General features: G+C 42.4%; 1 protein-coding gene across 1 annotated transcript in view; it reads left to right on the forward strand.

Annotated features, from left to right (window-relative positions):
• The window catches only part of ranbp2 (RAN binding protein 2), a 36,900-nt gene that overhangs the window by 12,865 nt on the left and 3,250 nt on the right, over positions 1–20,785 (forward strand). Inside the window, exons 8-24 of the mRNA XM_057336949.1 lie at positions 417–717; positions 792–973; positions 1,307–1,488; positions 1,580–1,703; positions 1,930–2,091; positions 2,190–2,327; positions 2,411–2,542; positions 2,725–2,919; positions 3,007–3,090; positions 3,296–3,434; positions 3,548–3,642; positions 3,731–7,856; positions 14,415–14,564; positions 16,817–16,894; positions 19,933–20,099; positions 20,182–20,290; positions 20,382–20,468. Coding sequence (XP_057192932.1) covers positions 417–717; positions 792–973; positions 1,307–1,488; positions 1,580–1,703; positions 1,930–2,091; positions 2,190–2,327; positions 2,411–2,542; positions 2,725–2,919; positions 3,007–3,090; positions 3,296–3,434; positions 3,548–3,642; positions 3,731–7,856; positions 14,415–14,564; positions 16,817–16,894; positions 19,933–20,099; positions 20,182–20,290; positions 20,382–20,468 — 6,451 coding nt within the window. The remainder of the gene's footprint in view (positions 1–416; positions 718–791; positions 974–1,306; positions 1,489–1,579; positions 1,704–1,929; positions 2,092–2,189; positions 2,328–2,410; positions 2,543–2,724; positions 2,920–3,006; positions 3,091–3,295; positions 3,435–3,547; positions 3,643–3,730; positions 7,857–14,414; positions 14,565–16,816; positions 16,895–19,932; positions 20,100–20,181; positions 20,291–20,381; positions 20,469–20,785) is intronic.

The following is a 20,785-nucleotide window of genomic DNA, read 5'->3' on the forward strand; positions in this document are numbered from 1 at the left end:
CCGAGGTGTAAGCATCTCAGGGTGTGCATTAACTTTGTAATAATTGAACGGCCTGTCGTCAATTATTCCTTACATGACTATCAACAAATATTGAACTAACAAAGCAAATAAAACTAAAGTTTAACTAAAGCCCACAGTGGGGCGTTTCATTCTTTAGTGATAGAGCTCCTCTTTCAGCGATATCCTCCCTCCACTTGTTCTTGTTCCACATATGAGCTGCGAATGGGTCTCACACAGATACACGTCATCAACTAGACTTTATCCTTTATATCACATGAAGACTAATTCCTATTGTGGGGAAAAATGTTACCGCAAATGATAAGATATTACCCATCCCATCCCGATCATTTACGCTTCCTCACTTGAAACATCTCTCGAGTCTTTGGCCGGTCATAGATTCACTCTCTCTGCTTCAGGCTCCAAGACCCAAAGCGAAAGCTTTCAAAGGTGACCTTCAATCCCATCATCCTCTGGAGCTGTTGGCCTGTGATCGTCAGAGTCAAGCGGGTCACATGCTGTTGAATTTGAGCTCGGACGCTGGGCAGCTGGTGAATGATGTGGTAGAAGCATTCAGGAATAAGAGCGGCCAGAACCATCTGATGGACAAACTCTTCGGTTCGCAGACACAGGAACATCTGTCCTTCATCAGCAACGATGACATCAGCAGCATTAACGCACGCGCACCTGACGTCACCGATCTCTCCAAGTGGGACAATGGTAATAATAACAACATCACGATCACTTTTGTGTTGTTGTGTTGCTGTAGGTTCACTTGTGTCGTCCTGTTGCAGGTTCGGTGTTGTGTCACGCCGGCTCTCTTCAGCACTTGACGTGGTTGGCTCTGCAGTGGGCTCTGATGGGTCACAGCATGTCTCTTCAGGATTGGCTCAGACAGCTCTTTCCTCGGCTCACTCTTGAGACCTCCAAGCTGGACACTAACACCCCAGAATCCATCTGCCTGCTGGATCTCGAGGTGTGTACTTGACTGACTTATCTCCACACATTAAAAATAATATCAGATGTTCCGTCTGCTCTCGATTGGCTTTTAATAGCAAGAAAGTCAATGAATGAATGTTAAATTGTTCAAGTAAAAGCGTTCAAAGAACAAGTCTTGATCCACATCCTTAACAAAACAGGAACATCTGCCGGCCAGAGAATAATTTCAGTCAACATCATCAAATATAAAATATCCCTCAGATTTTGTGGTCCATCAATGACATGGAGACTGTACGAAGTTATCAGCGAGTGGTGCGAATATATTACAGTCACTGTTGTGAATTGAATGTGGTGTGTGTTTGTTTTATAGGTCTTTTTGTGTGGTGTTGTGTTAACGTGTTCCACTCAAATGCAAGAGACTGCAAAGATGAGCGCGAGTCGTCAGTCACATGAGCCCAGATGTTTACCCATGAACATCTTGAAGCTTCTGTCCTCAGAGAAACAGAGACAGTGGTGGGATGCCGTCTACTGTCTGATTCATAAAAAAACACTGTGAGTGCATTGTCGTCGTCATCATCATCATCATGTGACATCATCACTTCATGTGTGTACCTCTGACTCTACTTCTGTTTCTCTATTGCAGGCCGGGGATGTCAGCTAATCTGCGATTGGTTGTTCAGCATGGGCTGAACACGCTACGGGCAGGGGAGAAACACGGCCTTCAACCAGCGCTGCTTATACACTGGGCCCGGCATCTCACAAACGCTGTAAATCCACCTCACCTGTCATTCACACCCTTCTGCTCTCATCCACACACACTTGACAACATGCACTTATTATGACTTCAAAGAGTGCTTAAATGAGTCTACAGACTTCAATAAAATAATGATAAGGAGCATCTTTCCAGCATATGAGAAATTCTTCAGCAGTGTGTGAAAAGAATCCCAGAATGCACCTGGTGAAGTTTGAATTGGTTTGTTTTTGTGTGAACAGGGTGAAAGGGTGAACTCCTACTATGATCAGAAAGAGTATGCTGGTCGTTGTGTACACTACTGGAAGGTTGTGCTTCCGTCACTTGAGAAAATCAAAAAGAGACGGAGCATCCCGGAGCCTCTGGAACCCATGTTCCAACACTTCCAAAGTCAAGACATAAAGGTGCGCTGATGCTTTTCAGCCTGCTCATCGGGTTAGGATGTTAAGTGTGAGTGTGTAGAAATGACTGGAATAATGACTGTCAATGCTCTTTACTGTAGTTCTCTGATGTGCGTGTGTATGAGGAAGAGGCGGCCATCAGTATTGCTGCACTGCTCGACATCGAAGGCAACACAGATGAGGCCATCTCACAGCTTCAGAAGCTGAACAGCGTCTCATCTAACTGGCATCTCGCTAAGGTACTTTGACGACAAATTCAGACCTGATACAAAGGGATGTAACCTATAATAGTTTTCAGATGATGTGATTTGCCGTTTGTCAGATGTATCAGAGACTCTCAGAGGAGGCCGGGAACGGGCTGGAGGAAACTCAAGACCGGTGCGTTAACTTTCTTCGGCAGTTCAGAAAATACTTAAGAAAGATCAGTCAGGCCAATGCAGAGGACGTGGAGAAGGTACGACAGACTTTATCATTTCTCAAATCGAACGAAAATAAAGAAGTGTTAAGCATTCAGATGCCTTTTTAACGTTTACTTGAATGTTTTCTGTGCTATTGTAACCACGGAACCCATGAACGCTCAACTTGCTTTCAAAGTACTCTTGTGTTGTTTATGGCTTCATGTGTTTTGTTTGTTAGTTACCTGTGTCTATGGAGGAAGTGATGGATTTGTTGAATGAAGTCAACCAGCAGCTTGAGGATAACGGAGAGATGGATGAAGATCATTTAGATCATCCTGTGACATCAAGTCCCAGTCAGCCCACAGAAGCACACGTGAAGTTCTCCATGCCGTCCCCAACCAAAAGCGTCACGTCACCCACCAAAAGACCAGTGGTACGTCATAGCATAAACCTGCACACACCTGCTTTTGGCATAGGATGTGCATGACTTACAGTTTTGTGGTACTGTTGTCTCTTAAAGTTTTCCCCAAGAACCCCTCCTCACTGGGCTGAGGACCAGAAGTCACTCTTACAGATGTTGTGTCAGCAGGTCGAAGCCTTGAAGGTCAGTGGCTCGCCAACAGCCTCGAGATTTGAACTCTTGAATAAGTAATTTCTTAGAATTAGGTTGTAAGCGATTGTGGTTCATCTATTTCTGAGAGATCTGTTAAAATGAAAAAAGAGCGCTGAGTGACATTTTCAAGCAGTTTTGTGTACATGGCACCTGGGTCAGGCAGATGTTTTACATGTCATTTCCTCTTGATCTGCAGAATGAGGTCCATGACTTGCGTCACAACTCGTCTGATGCTACAGGGTCTCCGTATAGGATGTATGGAGAAAGTTACGCTGCTGAAGGACTTCAGGAAGCTTTTCCAGGGGCACAGACATTTCATGGGGTTCCTCTTACAGGTCCGTTTATTGACTTTCTTATGGTCCAAACATGTCTTAAGTCAGAGCTCTTTAAATGTGTTTTTCTTAACAAATATTTGAAAACATCTCCTTCTATTGCTCATTTCTGGCAGTTGCCACTACAGGGCCCTCGGGATACTACAATCAGTCTCCGGCGTATAACTCGCAGTACCTTCTGCGTCCTGCTGTGAACGTTACGCCAACAAAGGTAATTGGTTCATTTTCCATTAAAACAAGGTATGATCTGGGCCTGAACAAGTAACGCATCTCAACGTTTTGTTTGGTTGCCTTTGCAGGGTCCGGTATACGGGATAAATCGACTTCCTCCACAGCAACATGTGTATGCCTACCAACAATCAACACACACGCCACCTCTTCAGTCAACGCCCGCATGCATATATCCTCAAGAACAGGTGTTTGGTGCTCCAATTCGATTCGAGTCACCAGCTACAGCCTTACTCTCACCATACAGTGAAGAATATTACGCTCACAATGTTCCTCAGCCTACAACCAACCCATCGTTGCCTGAGCCTGGATATTTTACCAAGCCAAGTGTTGTTCCATCTGCCCAGGCAGCAAGGAGCAGTGAAACCAAGACGACAGACCCCAAGATGAGCTTTGGGCAGCAGTTCTCCGGCGAGCCTCCTAAGGTTCCAAATTTCGGTGGCGTAGTTGCTGCCCCATCAACCTCGGCCACAAACGCATTCAAGTTCAACTCTAACTTCAAGTCTAATGATGGCGATTTGACCTTTTCGTCTACCCAAATGAAAAACAGTGAAAGTCTTTTGGGACTTCTGACATCAGAAATGCCCCCCAAAACTGAAGGATTGTCTGAAGCAAAACATCAGACTCAAGACCAGCGGTCTAGCCAGGGTGGAGTTTTCACCTTTGGTGGTAAAAATGCTGCAGGATTTTTATTCTCCGATGCTGCTCAGAGTAAAACGATTACTTTTGGCACAAATGAGCAAACATTTAACTTTCCAAGTGGAATTCAACCTTTACTTGGAAATGCGGAGACGCGAGAAGAAAGAAGTGTTGAGAGTGATAATGAGAGTACCCACGTGGAAGAGGATGAAGATGGACCTCATTTTGAACCCATTGTGCCTCTACCTGATAAAGTTGATGTGAAAACCGGTGAGGAGGAGGAAGAGGAGATGTTCTGTAACAGAGCCAAACTCTTCCGATTTGAGTCTGACACCAAAGAATGGAAGGAGAGGGGCATTGGCAGCATCAAAATTCTGAAACACAAATCTTCTGGGAAGGTTCGTCTGTTGATGAGGAGGGAGCAAGTTCTCAAAATCTGTGCTAATCACTACATCACAGCAGATATGGCCTTGAAACCAAACGCTGGATCTGACAAGTCCTGGGTGTGGTATGCCATGGACTATGCAGATGAAATGCCAAGGACAGAGCAGCTGGCCATACGTTTCAAAACAGCAGACGAGGCGGCCCTGTTCAAATCGAAATTCGAAGAGGCTCAGAATCTAGAGAAAAAATGTGAACGGGTGTCACACGAAGAAATGGATCTTAAAACTCGCTTTTCCAAAAAAGAGGGTGAATGGGACTGCGACGTATGTTGTCTAAGAAACGGCCCCACATCTGCAGCATGTATTGCCTGCAACAGCCCTGGTCCATCTGTCAAGGGTCATAAACCTCAGGAGGAAGGAAACGACTCAGTCCCGGTTGCTCCTTCTTCTAAACTCCTCACTTTTGGACTTCCTGGGGATTCTCTTAAGAATACCTCCATGAATGTCAGCTCATTTGGATCTCAAATCCCTAATACTTTTAAATTTGGCTTAAGCGATGCCGTTTTGGAACCTCAGGCAGATACACCAGCAGATCAGACTGATTCGTCACAAGCCGTGAAAGGGGATGTAGCATCATTTTCTTTTGGCTCTGGATTTGGCTCTAAATTTGTAAAGAAAGAGGGTCAGTGGGACTGTGACGCCTGCTTAGTAAGGAACAAAGCAACAGCAACTGAATGTGTTTCTTGCAAAACCCCCTGCAGCACTGGAAAAAATAAATCGACATCGCAAGGTGGCTTAGCTGCCATGTTCGCTAAAAAAGATGAGCAATGGGATTGCGAAACTTGCCTGGTAAGAAATGAGGGTACGTCCAGCCACTGTGTCGCATGCCGAACGGCGAACCCAAATGTGAAAAGCAAGACTTCCACTGCACCCTCAAGTTCCTCTTTTGCCTTTAGTTTTGGTAGTTCTTCCGACCAACCTGCTGCAACTGGAATTAAAGCAGCTTTCAATTCGGGCCCTCCTTTTCAGTTTGGTTTGAGTAAAGATAAAACGACTTCAGAAAGCTTCAACTTTGTGCCTTCTACAACTGGGATGGATAAGTCATCAAGCAGTTCAACCTTTTTGTTTTCCATGCCAATGCCTCCTGGCGGATTCAAGTTTGGCACTGGGGAGTCGGAGGCAAAGTCATCACAAAATGAATCTGCATCTCAACTCCTCAGAAATTTTGCCGAACAGCACAAAGAGACAGAGACAGCCACTTCGGTTCCATCTACGGACAATGTTAGTGATAGTGACAATCCTCTTATCAGCGGCAAGTCAAACTCTTTCAGTTTTGCAGACTTGGCAAAGTCCTCACAAGGTACCTTTCAGCTTGGGCCAAAGGATCCCAATTTCAAAGGCTTTGCAAGGGCCGGAGAACAAGTCTTTACCTCATTGCAGTCCAGCCTAAAGACTGACACATCAGCTGATCAAGAGGATGAAGAAATTTACAAAACAGAGGAGAACGATGATATTCAGTTTGAACCAGTTGTTCAGATGCCTGAGAAGGTTGACCTTGTTACCGGGGAGGAGGATGAGAAAATCTTGTATTCGCAACGTGTCAAGCTCTTTAGATTTGATACAGAAACTAGTCAGTGGAAAGAAAGAGGGGTTGGCAACCTTAAATTGCTCAAAAACAATCAAAATGGCAAACTCCGAGTTCTTATGAGGAGAGAGCAGGTGTTGAAGGTATGTGCTAACCACTGGATCACAACCACAATGAACTTAAAGCCCCTCGCTGGGTCAGATCGGGCCTGGATGTGGCTAGCCAATGACTTCTCTGAAGGAGATGCCAAGCTAGAGCAACTTGCAGCAAAATTGAAAACACCAGAGCTTGCAGAAGACTTCAAGGAAAAGTTTGAGGAATGTCAACGGCTCCTTTTGGATATTCCTCTGCAGACCCCTCACAAGCTTGTCAGCTCGGGCAGAACGGCCCATCTTATACAGAAAGCTGAAGAAATGAAAACTGGTCTCAAAGACCTCAAATCCTTCTTGACCTATCAGAGCAAAGACGAGGAAAGAAATGTCACAAGTAGCGAGGCCTCTGAATTGGCGGCCAAACCCGACTCTGAAAGCACCGGACCCACTTTGGAGTGGGATAACTACGATTTTCAGAAGGAGGCACTTGACGACAGCACTGACACCTCTTTGTACGCTACTCCTCTGCAACCCGATCCGCTTCCAAAAAATTTGTTTTGTTTTGGCAAATCGTCCACAGGCTTTAGTTTCAGTTTTCAGCCTATTGTCAGTCCCTCCAAGTCCCCATCTAAGCTGAACCAGAGCCAGGGGTCCGTCGGCACAGATGACGAGCAAGAGGTGTCACAGGAAGAAGAGCGGGATGGGCAGTACTTCGAGCCCATTGTGCCGCTGCCGGACCTTGTCGAAGTCTCGACAGGGGAGGAGAACGAGCAAGCGGTTTTCAGCCACAGAGCCAAGCTATTCCGCTACGACAAAGAACTCTGTCAGTGGAAGGAAAGAGGTATAGGAGACCTTAAAATACTACAGCATTATGAAACCAAGTGCGTGAGACTCGTCATGAGACGGGACCAGGTTCTCAAACTCTGTGCGAACCATTGGATAAATTCAGCTATGAACCTCGAACCAATGAAAGGAAGCGATAAAGCGTGGATCTGGAGCGCCGTCGATTTTGCTGAAGGGAAGGGCAATGTTGAACAATTAGCAGTGCGCTTTAAACTGCAGGAGACTGCCACTGCTTTCAAACATATCTTTGAAGAAGCAAAGGACGCTCAGGAAAAAAAAAGGCTACTTGCCCAGGTTTCTTCTGGAGTGCAGGCCACCGTCAAACAGACACTCTGTGGTGAGGCTGCGGTCGCTGTGCTGGAGGAAACCACTAGAGAAAGTACTGGACCGTCTGACGAAACCGACCTGAAACCGGATGGGACACTTGGTGCAGAGCACAGTACTCAGAACATCAAGACTGTGGTGTCTCCTCCTAAGTTTGTCTTTGGATCACAATCCGTACAGAAGATCTTTGGTAGCCCCATATCGTCAAAAGAAAAGTCTTCCGTTTTACCCTGCTCCCAAGATGAGCCGGAAACGAGTGCAACAAAGCCGAAAGCCTTCGAACAGACCGCGAGCAGTCAGACTGCAACTCCATTCAACATACCAGTAAGAGGTTGGTCTTATTTTCTCATCTCTACTTTGAATAAAGCTTGTTTAGGTTCTAGTTGTGCCACATAACATGTTGAACTGTTAAATGGATTTAAAGGGGACCTATTGTGCAAATGTCATTTTTACATGAACATAACTGTGTGTCTGCAGTGTTTGTAATCGCACACCCTGTGATGGTAAAAACCCACCCACCTTTTTAATAATCTCCACAAATCAGAAACGGTGTTTCAAAAAGTGCTGTTTTTAGCCCAGTGTGACATCACGATTACAACGAACCCCACACATGAGTCTGTTGATGAGTTTTTAGTTTAGCAATAAATCAAATAAATATATTTTCCAAATTGCGGTATGTGCGTTCGCGGTCACTCTGTGTAACAGCAACAGTGTATTCATAACACAACAACACATTGATGAGAGTAACGGCAGTAAAGGCTGTGCGCTGCATGAGACACAAGTAGGCTCATATAGTATAGCATTGATTTTGTCAGACAATGTCGCGTTTATTAATCAGGATTTTAGCAGCAGTTAAAGTGACAACTGGTTGTTTTGAACACGAGATGTTATTGGGTCGTGTTTAGTCAGTATTTTATACTCGTTATATGTCTGACAACAGAACAGATGATATGTAAGAATAGCATTCAGTTGTGTTAAAAGACAATATAATGTGATCAGAGAGTAGAAGCGAAACAGATTTCAAGTGCCAAAACTAGACCAAACACGACATGATGATGCCACAAATATGCTAATTAGTGTGTGACGTCATCAGCGCCAAAGTCTCTCAAAATCCTGTGGGAGACGCTGCTTATAGACGCAATGTGGCATCTTTTACATGTCAATCGAGTGCTTTACATCTTAAACAACTTCAAACAGTGGTCCAAGTTCCAAAATAAATGAAAAAAGTGCTTTGTTTACAATACACAATACACGTTCATCTGATCGGGACAGAGAGGGCTGGATTTTACTGCACTTCTGCTTTTTGTTGTCCTTATGTTGTTCCAATTGCTTCTCTTGTTTACCTCATTTGTAAGTTGCTTTGGATAAAAGCGTCTAAGTGACTAAATGTAAATGTACAGACGGTGAGATATTATGAAAATGACAGCATGAAAAGGTGCAGTAATACTATAATGTGTCACAGGTGAATGATTGAGGAGTAATGCAAATCATCCAATCACAATCAAGGAATGGACCTATCTGTTAGTTATATTTTAAATTTTGAATTTATTTACACTCAAATTATTATTCACATTCCAATTTCATTGTCTAAATATTCTTAAGCATTTAAAAGGGTGTACTTGCATTATTCTGTCAATGTTGTCTTTTGTGGCATGCGATATTCATAAATTGATAATATTGATAACCACAATTCTTTTTGTGAGACAATATATCGGCGAACGAAAAAGTTGTAGTTATTGTGACAGGCTTAGGGGTCGCACAGTGGCCACAGAGCAGATCCTGTATACCTGAGCTCAAGGTCAAAGTCTGCTCCTCAGTTTCTCCTGGTCTTTGGTTAAACCATAAGTGGCAGCAGCTCATTTGCATTTAAAGAGACACACCCAGAAATCAACATATAGAGCATGATATAATAAATGATCTGTGGCATATTTTGAGGTGAAACGTCAGACACTTTCTAAGTTGAAGTATATTAAATCAATTTGTAAAAAGGGGCATAATAGGTCTTCTTTAAATTACATGAAGAGTGTTAAAAAAATCCATCATGTATTCTTTTTTTATGATCTTTGGATCAATAAATGTGAAATGATAATTGAGTGGCTCAGAGATGACATATTTTTGTAGGCTAACCCGGCAGTAAGCCCCGCGCACTGGTTCCCTCGACTGAACCTTTGGAAGATCGCAAAAAATAAGCTCCGTGATTAACAAATGTTTATGATGTTTACACATTTTGTCTATCAAGATCATCATTACAAATTAACACAACATGTTACTTTTGAAGCCGAATTACAATCAGCAGAAGTGTAAAGCTAACACGATGCTATAAACAGACTACACTTAAGGTCACTCGATATCAACTTCACCACCACCAAACCTCCGACAACTCTTTCAAACTTTATTAAAAACGTGTTCAATATTAAGAAATTACTCTGTGAATGAATCCACATGTACGTTTGAAGAGATTTGTGCCCATGTTGCATTATTTGTGAGCTTTATATGCGCGATGACGTCTAACGTCTCCGCAAAAGGAAGTTGTCGCTTTTAGCAACTTGTTAGCAACCGCCGTTTTTAAGACACAACAAGGCTTTAAAAAAATCACAAGCGGGTTATGATATGACTGGTGTGTTTTATGTCATAGAATAAAACGTGAAAATATTTAGAGGTTTTGTTTACCACAGACCTTATTTCAGGTGATTTACCAAAACCCCATTCAAAAAACCTACAGGAGCGATGGAACCGGAAGTCCTAAAATGCTAACTCGCTTCCAGGGTTTTGCACACAAAAATATGTCATCGCTGAGCCGCTCAATTGGGTGAATGTTAACTCTTTCCCTCCAGACCTTTTTTTTTAAAAGTTGCCCGCCAGTGCCAGCATTTTTATCATTTTCACTCAAATTTGACGGCTCCCAGTATGTTTTCTTTAAAGGGGTCATATGGCGTGAACACGTGTTTTTCTGTGTCTTTGGTGTGTTATAAGTTGCTCATGCATGTATTAGACACGTAAAATTGCAGAAATGAAAGTGTGGGAACAAAAGATGCATTCTATCTAAAAGCGAATGCTCACCCAGACCTGTCTGAAACACCTCGTGTAGCCACACCCCCACAAATCTACGTCAGTTGGTGGTCTGATTTGACTAAGACCGCCCAAATGTATACTCAAGTAAGGTGGGCGTACCTGTCAGTACAATTGAAGAGGAACCTGATGTTCCAAATATGGTCAGTGGCGTCACATTTCCCTCACACGCTTGCAGTATTCCACCAATCACTACACACTGGTGAACTGGCCAATCACAGCACACCTCGCTTTTCAGAGTCATGAGCTTTGTTAAAAATCTGTGCGTTTCAGAGAGGCGGAGCAAAGAGGAGATACAAACATGCACAGTGTGTGGAAAATACTGCGTTTTTCAACCTTAAATCCTGTTTACACATTACATTACATCTAAAACATACCATAATATTCCTTTTAGCCGTGTCATGTGACTCCTTTAATGAATATATGGACAAACAATATACCAAAAGAAAGAACCGAGTCTCTGCTTTTAAACAAACAAAGGTTTTCTTCTATCTTCATAGATTCTTTCTTTATCACCTCTTTAATGTGTGTAGGTTTCTTCACAGATGTGATATTTTGATTAAACAGCTGAGATAATTAGCATTCTAACAATGGACACCGCCGTTATCAGATTCCGAACAATGAATAAAAACAGATCAAATATTTACCTTTTCTGGATTCAGAGATACTGTGGTCTTTCAGAAAATGGGTAACAGCGCCACAGATAACCAGAAAATTCTGTGTTTGACAGGGAAGCGTTTTCTCATAAAACCCGGAAAATTAGCTGGGAAAGAGTTAATAGAAGTCACACTTATAATTCAGGCACTCCCACAGGCATCCTAAAAACTTTTGATCATGGAACTCTTTTACTATTCAAAACAAAACCTGCTTTTGCCAGCTGTTGTGTTAACAATACTTTTCATACCACCACGTCGTCTTATTGGTCTCTTTAATACAAGCACAATTATCTTTTAGGTTTGGATTTTAGACTTTTCAAACATAATCCAATGGCATTTTGGAGCTGCACATCAGTCACACAGTTTGAAGCTGAAGGTATTTTAGGTCACTCGTGATTGGCTGGCATGTCTCAGGATCTGAACATTAATCCCGACCAGTCGACGTGTTTGCATGATCTGCTAACCTTCTGTTGTTTGTTTGGGGCTACACTAGAATGGCCTGTTTCAGAAAGGAGCTTTAGTGAAATGTATGTTAACCCTGAAATGGGGCAAACTGGGTTTTCTGTTTGAGAATGGGCGCTAGGTCAAGCCCGAGAAACTGGGGTTAGTTCACACGGTAAACCTAACCTGGTGGAGTAGCGTTCGGTCTCCTCCTCTTCTTTGAAGGGGAAGGTGTTTAAATACATAGTTCATTCATTTGTTGATTCATCCAGTACATGCTTATCATGCATGAGAAGTGCTCTTTTAGACAGGTGAAAATGGCTCCATGTCTGAGATCTTCAGCAGTGTTTTGTCTTTGTTGTTTATTTAGCACAGGTTGTGTAGCATCAGTGTTGCTGTTTCGCAGTTGTCTGCTAATCCGAATATTATCTATTAAGAAAAATGGATGTCACCCAGTAATGTCAGGTTTTAGAGAAAGACAGACGCACCATATCACCCTGTAGGCCAAGACTGGTTGTCCTCTGGAGCTAAGCAGGGTTGAGTCTGGTCAGTACCTGGATGGGAGACCTGCTGGGAAAGCTGCTGGAAGAGATGTTAGTGAGACCAGCAGGGGTCTTGCTCTGTGTGGGTCCTAATGCCCCAGTATGGTGACGTGGACACTGTACTTCACTGCCCTTCAGATGAAACGTTAAACCGAGGTCATGACTCTCTGTGGTCATCTCAGGATGTCCTCTGAATAAAAGCAGGGGTGTAACCCTGGCACCCTGGCCAAATTCCCCCCAGTACATCATGGCCTCCAAATCATCCCCATGAGCTTCTTCTCCACCAATAAACTGGTGTATGGCGGCATTCTGGCACAATATGGCTTCCGTCGCATCATCCAGGTGGATGCTGCACATTGGTGGTGCTTGAGGACATTCCCCCCATATAAATGAAAGTAATAATAATTATTCTTATTATTTGTACAGCATGGCTGTGTTTGTATGGCAGCTGATCCGTCACAGAGTTTTACTGCTATTAGACATTTTGAGCTGTCATTTTGTATGCATGGTAGAAAAATGTGATGGTTGTTTTATTATTTTGAGGAATCGGCAACTGTCCCATGAGGTGGAGGATGAGATAAATGGTCAGTGAATGTTAGAGTCAGTGGTTTAGATTCTGCAGATTAATGAAGCAAGTGGGTGGATGTGCCGTACAGAGTAAACAGGGTTGATCTTATTAACCCTGTTAATACACCAGCTTCATTGTATTCGACCTTCTTCTGGTACATGGTGCTTTCTTGTGTTGCTCGCTCAGCGTTAAAGTCACAATATCTGTCAAATTCTATAAAAGCACACAGTGAGCAGCTATCAAACTTAACAACTCGCTTCACTTTTCCAACGATTCAGATTTACAGTCATGGGCGTCAGAAGCAGAAAAATGTTTATCACCAGCTTCAGTGGTGTGGTGCGAAAAACGTGTGACTGGTAGTTTATATATACAGGTGCTGGTCATATAATTAGAATATCATCAAAAAGTTGATTTATTTCACTAATTCCATTCAAAAAGTGAAACTTGTATATTATATTCATTCATTACACACAGACTGATATATTTCAAGTGTTTATTTCTTTTAATTTGATGATTATAACTGACAACTAATGAAAATCCCAAATTCAGTATCTCAGAAAATTAGAATATTACTTAAGACCAATACAAAGAAAGGATTTTTAGAAATCTTGGCCAACTGAAAAGTATGAAGATGAAAAGTATGAGCATGTACTGCACTCAATACTTAGTTGGGGCTCCTTTTGCCTGAATGACTGCAGCAATGCGGCGTGGCATGGAGTGGATCAGTCTGTGGCACTGCTCAGGTGTTATGAGAGCCCAGGTTGCTCTGATAGTGGCCTTCAGCTCTTCTGCATTGTTGGGTCTGGCATATCGCATCTTCCTCTTCACAATACCCCATAGATTTTCTATGGGGTTAAGGTCAGGCGAGTTTGCTGGCCAATTAAGAACAGGGATACCATGGTCCTTAAACCAGGTACTGGTAGCTTTGGCACTGTGTGCAGGTGCCAAGTCCTGTTGGAAAATGAAATCTGCATCTCCATAAAGTTGGTCCCAAGCCCATGTGTACAGTGTTCACGGGATGTGTGAGAAGCAGTGAGGTTTGATGGTTGAGAGCTCTTTCTAACATGAGTGTTTGCATGGGTGTGGATTCACTGATTCACAGATCATACTTCAGGCAAGAATCTATATGTCTCCATGTTTTCTCCCCCTCAAGGCATCCTGACTGAATGTGGTTTCTTCTGGAAGAATAATGCATGGAGTTATAATACCACGTATCCTTTTCTTCCAAGCGGTAGAATGGGAGTGAACGCAAAGTGCATCCATCAATCAAAGAACTGCTGGACACGGCTCTGTGGTCTTAACAAAGATCTTCTGATGCCAATCCATGCGTTTGTTTATGAGAAATATCTTCCCGGAAAAACAAGCCTCTCGTTCACACGCAGCCGAGGGATAACGGATGTTAGTCATTAATGTTAATATCGTTGTCAATTCTTCCAGAAGAAACCACATTCAGTCAGGATGCCTTGAGGGGGAGAAAACATGGAGACATTTTGATTCTTGCCTGAAGTATCCCTTGAAGTGTTTGGAGAACTCATCTGATTCCTCAGGTGTTAAGTTCATATGAAGCTGTGATGATGATGAAGCTGTTGTTTGTTTGTTTCTTTGTCCTGTAGTTTCTCCTCAGAACGTTTGTGATGATGTTGAGATTGTATTTGAACGAAAGCCCACAGAAGAGCAGGCTCAGCTGGCCGCCGGACTTCTGCTTCCTTCCACCTTCTTCTGTTACAAAAACCACCCAGGATATGTCAGTGATGATGATGATGGTAAGAAGCTTTTATTACACATGCACATTTGTGTATGATCCTTGTAGTTTTGTAGCCTGTAGTGGTAAAAAGCACTCATAGACTCCTGCTTTGAGCTCATGAATGAAGTACACAGGTAACAGTGCTGATGGAGTTCATAGAGAAGTCATCATCCACACACAGTGTACTTGTTCAGTATTAGTATTGGGTTAATGTTTCAGTGTATTTGTGTGTGTTGCTTTAGCGATCTTAAGGAGACATGAGTTCAATTTAACTTAAAACATTAAAGTAATTCATGATTTATGATTCATCTCATGAAGCCCATGACCTTGCGGCTTTGTCTTAAACAAATTAGCCAATAAATATTAGGGCTGGGACGATATATTCTGCAATTCTTATGCTCAGTTTCTCAATGAATTACGGTTAAATGCAGCACACCTCCCGAAAGCCAGAGGGCGCTCTCGCGCATAAACTCTAAATATGGGCCACAGAAGAAGAACCATTTACACACGCACACTATCGTTTCTCAATCCCAAGAACGCAAAGAACGGACTCGTGTTGCTAGATAGAAGATGGCGAGTTCAGACTCGGGGATTTGAAGTCGTGAGGACGCAGTCCGGTGATATTAGAGATGGAACAGTAGAGTACTTGATGCATCACTCAGTCAAATACATGCAATCCTGTTTCACTTGATAGCCTATTTATTTTAATGTAGCTTTAGGTTTAAACCTAGTTAAAGGAACACTCCACTTTTTTTGGAAATAGGCTCATTCTCCAACTCCCCCAGAGTTAATAAGTTGAGTTTTACCGTTTTGGAATCTATTCAGCCGATCTCCGGGTCTGGTGATAGCACTTTTAGCATAGCTTAGCATAGATCATTGAATCCAATTAGACCAGTAGCATCACGTTCAAAAATGACCAAAGAGTTTCAATATTTTTCCTATTTAAAACTTGACTCTTCTGTACTTAAATCGTGTGCTAAGACCGGCGGAAAATGAAAAGTTGCGATTTTCTAGGCCGATATGATTAGGAACTATACTCCCATTCCGGCATAATAATCAAGGAAGTTTGCTGCCGTAACATGGCCGCAGCAGGCACAGTGATATCATGCAGCACCTGAAATTAGTCCCCAGCTAGGTAACTTCCAACGTAGCTGAACACGCAGCAACATTGAAAGCACGGGTCCAGACTAGTCGGGAAAGTAGGGATAAAAGTCTCTGATTCGTTGCCACAGTAGAATGGCGGTAATGCTCTGTTAAAGACGGCAATCCGCCAAAAAAAAAAACAAGAAGAAGAACTTCCAACGTGACCGGCACTGTGCCTGCTGCGGCCATGTTACGGCAGCAAACTTCCTTGATTATTACGCCAGAATGGGAGTATCTCAGAGTAACTCTGGGGGAGTTGGAGAATGAGCCTATTTCCAAAAAATGTGGAGTGTTCCTTTAAATGAAATTAAATATGACAAATCACAAAAGTGCTTCCTTTCGTTTTTATTTGAAAAATATGAAATTCTGGCCACATGGCTGCTCTGGTTTTGTTTAGAATAAAATGAATATGATGCAAAACACAATGCTTGATTATAAAGTGTAAGAAGTTTGTACAATAGGAATATAACAAGCAAATAATTTAGTCAAAAGTAACATTACTCCAGTAGGAAGCGCTCCTGTACAACATTAAATCAAAAATAGAAAAGTGAAACTTAACTTTGCCATCAGTTAAAATGATTTGCCCAGGAACAAATAAGAGATTTATAAGACCAAAGACTGCCTGTCAGATAGACCCAATATGAATGAAATCTGATGTTTAACCGCTCCAGATACATCAGAGCCAGTCTTGAGATTCACAAACACTTGCCTGGGTTGGGCGCCTGCACCTCACATCTCCCTAAGCCTCCCAGCAAATTAGGAAATAGACGCTATCTTTATTAACCAATTGCAGAAACACATACAGCCTGGCCTAAACTAGTCGATTAGTCTCACACATCCCTAATGGAATCCTAATCTGACGCAAAAATGGCTTTTGTGCCCACCACACACTGTGGACTGCAGACTAGCGCAGACTCTCTGCAACAACGAACGGAGGACTCGTCCAGACTGAAAACAGGGCAAAAATCCGAGCTAATGGTGTGCAGTGTATGAGATTCATTCACTTATAACCCAGACATGAATACTGACAACTTTCAAGCAAACACCAAATGTTTTGTTTTTTTAGTTTGGACGTGATGTTGGTGTTGTTCTGCTGTTTTATGTAAATGTAAAATCTCTGTTGTACAGATGAAACGTTTGAAAGTGCCGTGAAGAGTCTGAGAGGAAAACTCTATCCTGACGGAGGTGAAGGAGCTTCTGATCCAGGTGAATCACATGACATTATTCTAGTTAAAGGCCTCGTCCGAAATCCCTCGTTCACTATTCTCTTCATTAGTTCACTGATATAGTCCACTTGAGCAAATGAAAACCAGTGAGCATCTGCCCAAATTCCTTCAGCGCGAGCTGTACGATGGATGGCTAACGGCTAGCCATGAGTGTACACTGTTACTGCAATGCATGATGGGATTGAAGGAGTGCATAGAACTGGCATTCGGTTCATCGCGCACCACCACATATATCATGCCTGTTATCCACTGCTGTGACTGAGGCATTTATCACAAGCGAAGAGACTGGAGCCCAGATTTCAGTGATCTTTGTTTTATGCTGAGCGCTTCATGAGTGTAGTTTGAGCGTTTGAGTTTGGATTTCTTGTCGTGTAGTCGGGGTGTAAAGTTCATCACGTTACCATCCATTCTCTCCACCAGCAATCAGTACTCGAGTTGTAAAAAAAACCAGGGGGGATGGTGGATTGGATTTAACGTTTAGGGACGGATCATTTGTGCTGATGACCGCGCATATGGTGGGAGACCAACGGTGTACCCTTTTGATTATTGTTTAAGCACAAAGATAATTATTATATTATATTACTCTAAAACAACATGCATACTATTGATATATTGCGTATCAATAATATTAAAGTATTTTTCCACTGGGTGCAAGTGCAACTTCATACTTATGATACCTATAAATCTATTGGGAATTTATCTATTAAATGTTGAAAGAAAACCTCACAAAACATTGTAAATGAACATGAATCCTCTCAAGTCACGTCCATTTGAATTGAAGTGCAAGAACAAATGGATTAAACAAATGTGCCATTTACAAAATCTGGTTATGGTTATCCTCTATATAAAGAAAACCATGGCATTATGGTTTTGTTAGAATGAGCAGACAGTCAAGTAGCCTACTGTCAAGTTAGGTTTTTTTTATAAAATAAGAGGGCAATGACCTAGCCCATATTCAATTAGAGAAATGGTTACTATTCCAGTAACAGGGTTTCCCCCAGAAAATGTGTTAGTTTAGTTAGTCTTTAATTTCATGTAAGGAAAAGTAATGGCTAGTAATGGCTTTCCTTGCACTTGCCATTTATATTTTGTAGAATGTTTGGCGAACGATGATAGATAGCGCGATGACATTCCACCAGATGCCGCCGATCGGACAGGACAGAGTAACATGGCGGATAACGCTCATAAAAAAATATGTTTTGTTCTACTTGGGCTAGTTAAGGAGGCAGGCGTGTGTTGCTTAGGCGGCCACTGTAAAGTTCTGTGGGAAACACTGCAGTAAGATATTCCAGGTGAAACAGAAGGCAAATCTAACATTTACTTTGTGAATGTAAAGTCTAACAGCTAGCTAACTGGCGTTAGCTAACAAGAAAAGAGCTCCAAACTAACTAACATCGTTAACTGTGTTGTTGTCGCCTCTGTCCAGATATCAAAAGTATTCCTGACTCTTGACTTACCGTCAGTGCTACTTCTTGCCCTCTTAAAGCCGAAGTCCCTCAGGTCAAGCTGTCCATGTCGCTTGGGCTTGGCCATGATGCTGAAATCACCAGCACCTGCGCTGCTATGTCGCTGACTAATGTGACGTCAATTTAAAACAAATCGTCGTGTCATTATGTGCACGTTCCCCTCGTCCACAGTATTTTAGCCTATTCAATATTCGCAAAAATAATAGTGGTAAATTACCACTGGTAATATTTACACATTCATCGATAAAATAACAGGGGATGGGAAGGGGGGATGGCCGTTTCAGAAGGGGGATGATTTTGTTTTTAAAGATTTATTTTTGGCCTTTATTTGACAGAGAGACTCTTTTCAGAGAGGACAGGAAGCAAAGTGGATGAGAGAGAGGGGGTAGGGTCAGGAAAGGACCACGAGCCGACTCGGGTCGCCCAGGACGCACCGGCGTCACATGTCAGAGCACGAACCACTCGACCACCTGGCTCCGACGAAGGGGGATGATTTTGATCATCTTTAATTCAAAGGGGGATGCCACCCCCCTCAACTCGAGTACTGACAGTGATTCAGTTAGTTTAACGATATTTGATTATATTACTTGCCTAGTTTACACAAGCAGTTACATTTTTAAAAACTCCCAAAATATTTCAACTGAACGTTTAATTGAACTCTTTGAAATTTGCACACTTTCTGGACATTTACAACAACAAACTACAGGGTTTCAGAGAGGATTTTGTGGCGCTGGATAACATTCAAGCTAATTAACATTTGTGACGTCATCGCATAGTTTTTTGTGTTGCAACTTCAGACCTGTTTTGCTTCTAATTTCTAAACATTCTGTATTTTAATTCAAGATTCAAAGAAGCTTTATTGGCATGATAAAACAAATGTTACATTGCCAAAAGCACATGAAAAAGAAATCTAAAGATTCTGCACAAATACAGATACAGACATATCTTGCAGGAGGTTTGAGCTTCTTGAGTTTTCTCCCAGTACGTCTGAAATGTTTTGATGAAACTGGTTCAAGTCTGTGTGGAAGTTTGTAAACTGGGGAAGAATGTTTCTGTGATGTGCGTGTAGTTTGGACATGAGATGATTGTGTGTGCAGTGTGGACACAGTCGCTCTTCTCTTGGTGTCCATGTGTGTCTGCACACGCTCAACACTTTTCTTACTTTAGGGTCTGATGCGCTTGTGAGGTATTCTGCCCGTTTATATTCTCTGTTTAACCACAGATAGCGTTCCAGTTGACTTTTTCTGTCCAGTCTTTGGGGTGTTATTATCATTTGCTTTAGTCTGGCTAAACTAACCAATGCACTATTGTGAAAAGCACTGTAGAAATAGTTCTCATCCATCTGATTTAAAGCCAGTTTGTACTAGTTTATTGAGATTGAATCCAACTGGTAGACATTGATTTAGTTGTCAGAGAGGGAAAGCTGTAAAGATCTAATGTTAAAGTTTAAAGTCAGCGCTACAGATGCTGAGCGTCATTGACAAATCAGGGTTTGGTGTGATTGATGCCATGTTGAGATGCATCATTTGTGAAGAGTGTTGTTCTTGTTTAGACTGCATTCTGGTGTGGGAGAAGAAAGCGACACCAGAAGAGGAGGAAAGAGCTCGACGTCTCCAGCTGCCTCCGACCTTTCTGTGTGGAGTGAGCAGCGATTCTGAACCTGAGGCCGAGAGACACGACGACTTCATGACTGAGATCAATAAACTCAAACACATTCAGGTCACGTTCAGTCACCTGTCAATCATCTTTCTTCTGTTAGTCACACCTACTCTTCATGTTGATGTGTGTCGTTTCTGTACAGGTCAAAGAAAACTCTGCTGATCTCAGATCAGTGAAGAGTGTGAGAGAGCAGACTGATGCCGGACGTCCCATCGACCTCTCAAGCAAGAGCGGCGCTGAACCCAACACAAGTGAGCGTCGTATGGACTGAACCCATCTGTGTATAGTGGATTCAGGCAAACATGCATGTGATTTTTGTCTTTCTCTTCTGTCACTCAACAGCGACTCCATTCAGCTTTGGAACTACTGCCGCATTTTCATTTTCTGACTTGGCAAAAAGTTCCGGCGAATTTTCTTTTGGTAGAAAAGGTGAGACTCGGCTCTTAAATGTAAATGACGACTGTAAACACATACATCAAAACTACAAGAATCCTTCATAAATATCAAGCACTGACGTCAGTAAACAAATATATTCACAAATCATTAAAAGAATCAAACCACCCCATGGAAACAACACAACATGGACATAAAATGAAATGAGAAGAAACAGGAAACTCATGAAGCGAGTGAGCGATGGCTCTGTGTGAATCACTGCGTCTGACGCTACACATGCCTGTTGAGAAGAATACCATTAAATATATACAGTATATAAATACAAACAATTTATGGTTACTGAACGCTTCTGT

Source organism: Triplophysa rosa, linkage group LG6, assembly GCF_024868665.1.
Source record: "Triplophysa rosa linkage group LG6, Trosa_1v2, whole genome shotgun sequence".
Taxonomy (NCBI): Eukaryota; Metazoa; Chordata; class Actinopteri; order Cypriniformes; family Nemacheilidae; genus Triplophysa; species Triplophysa rosa.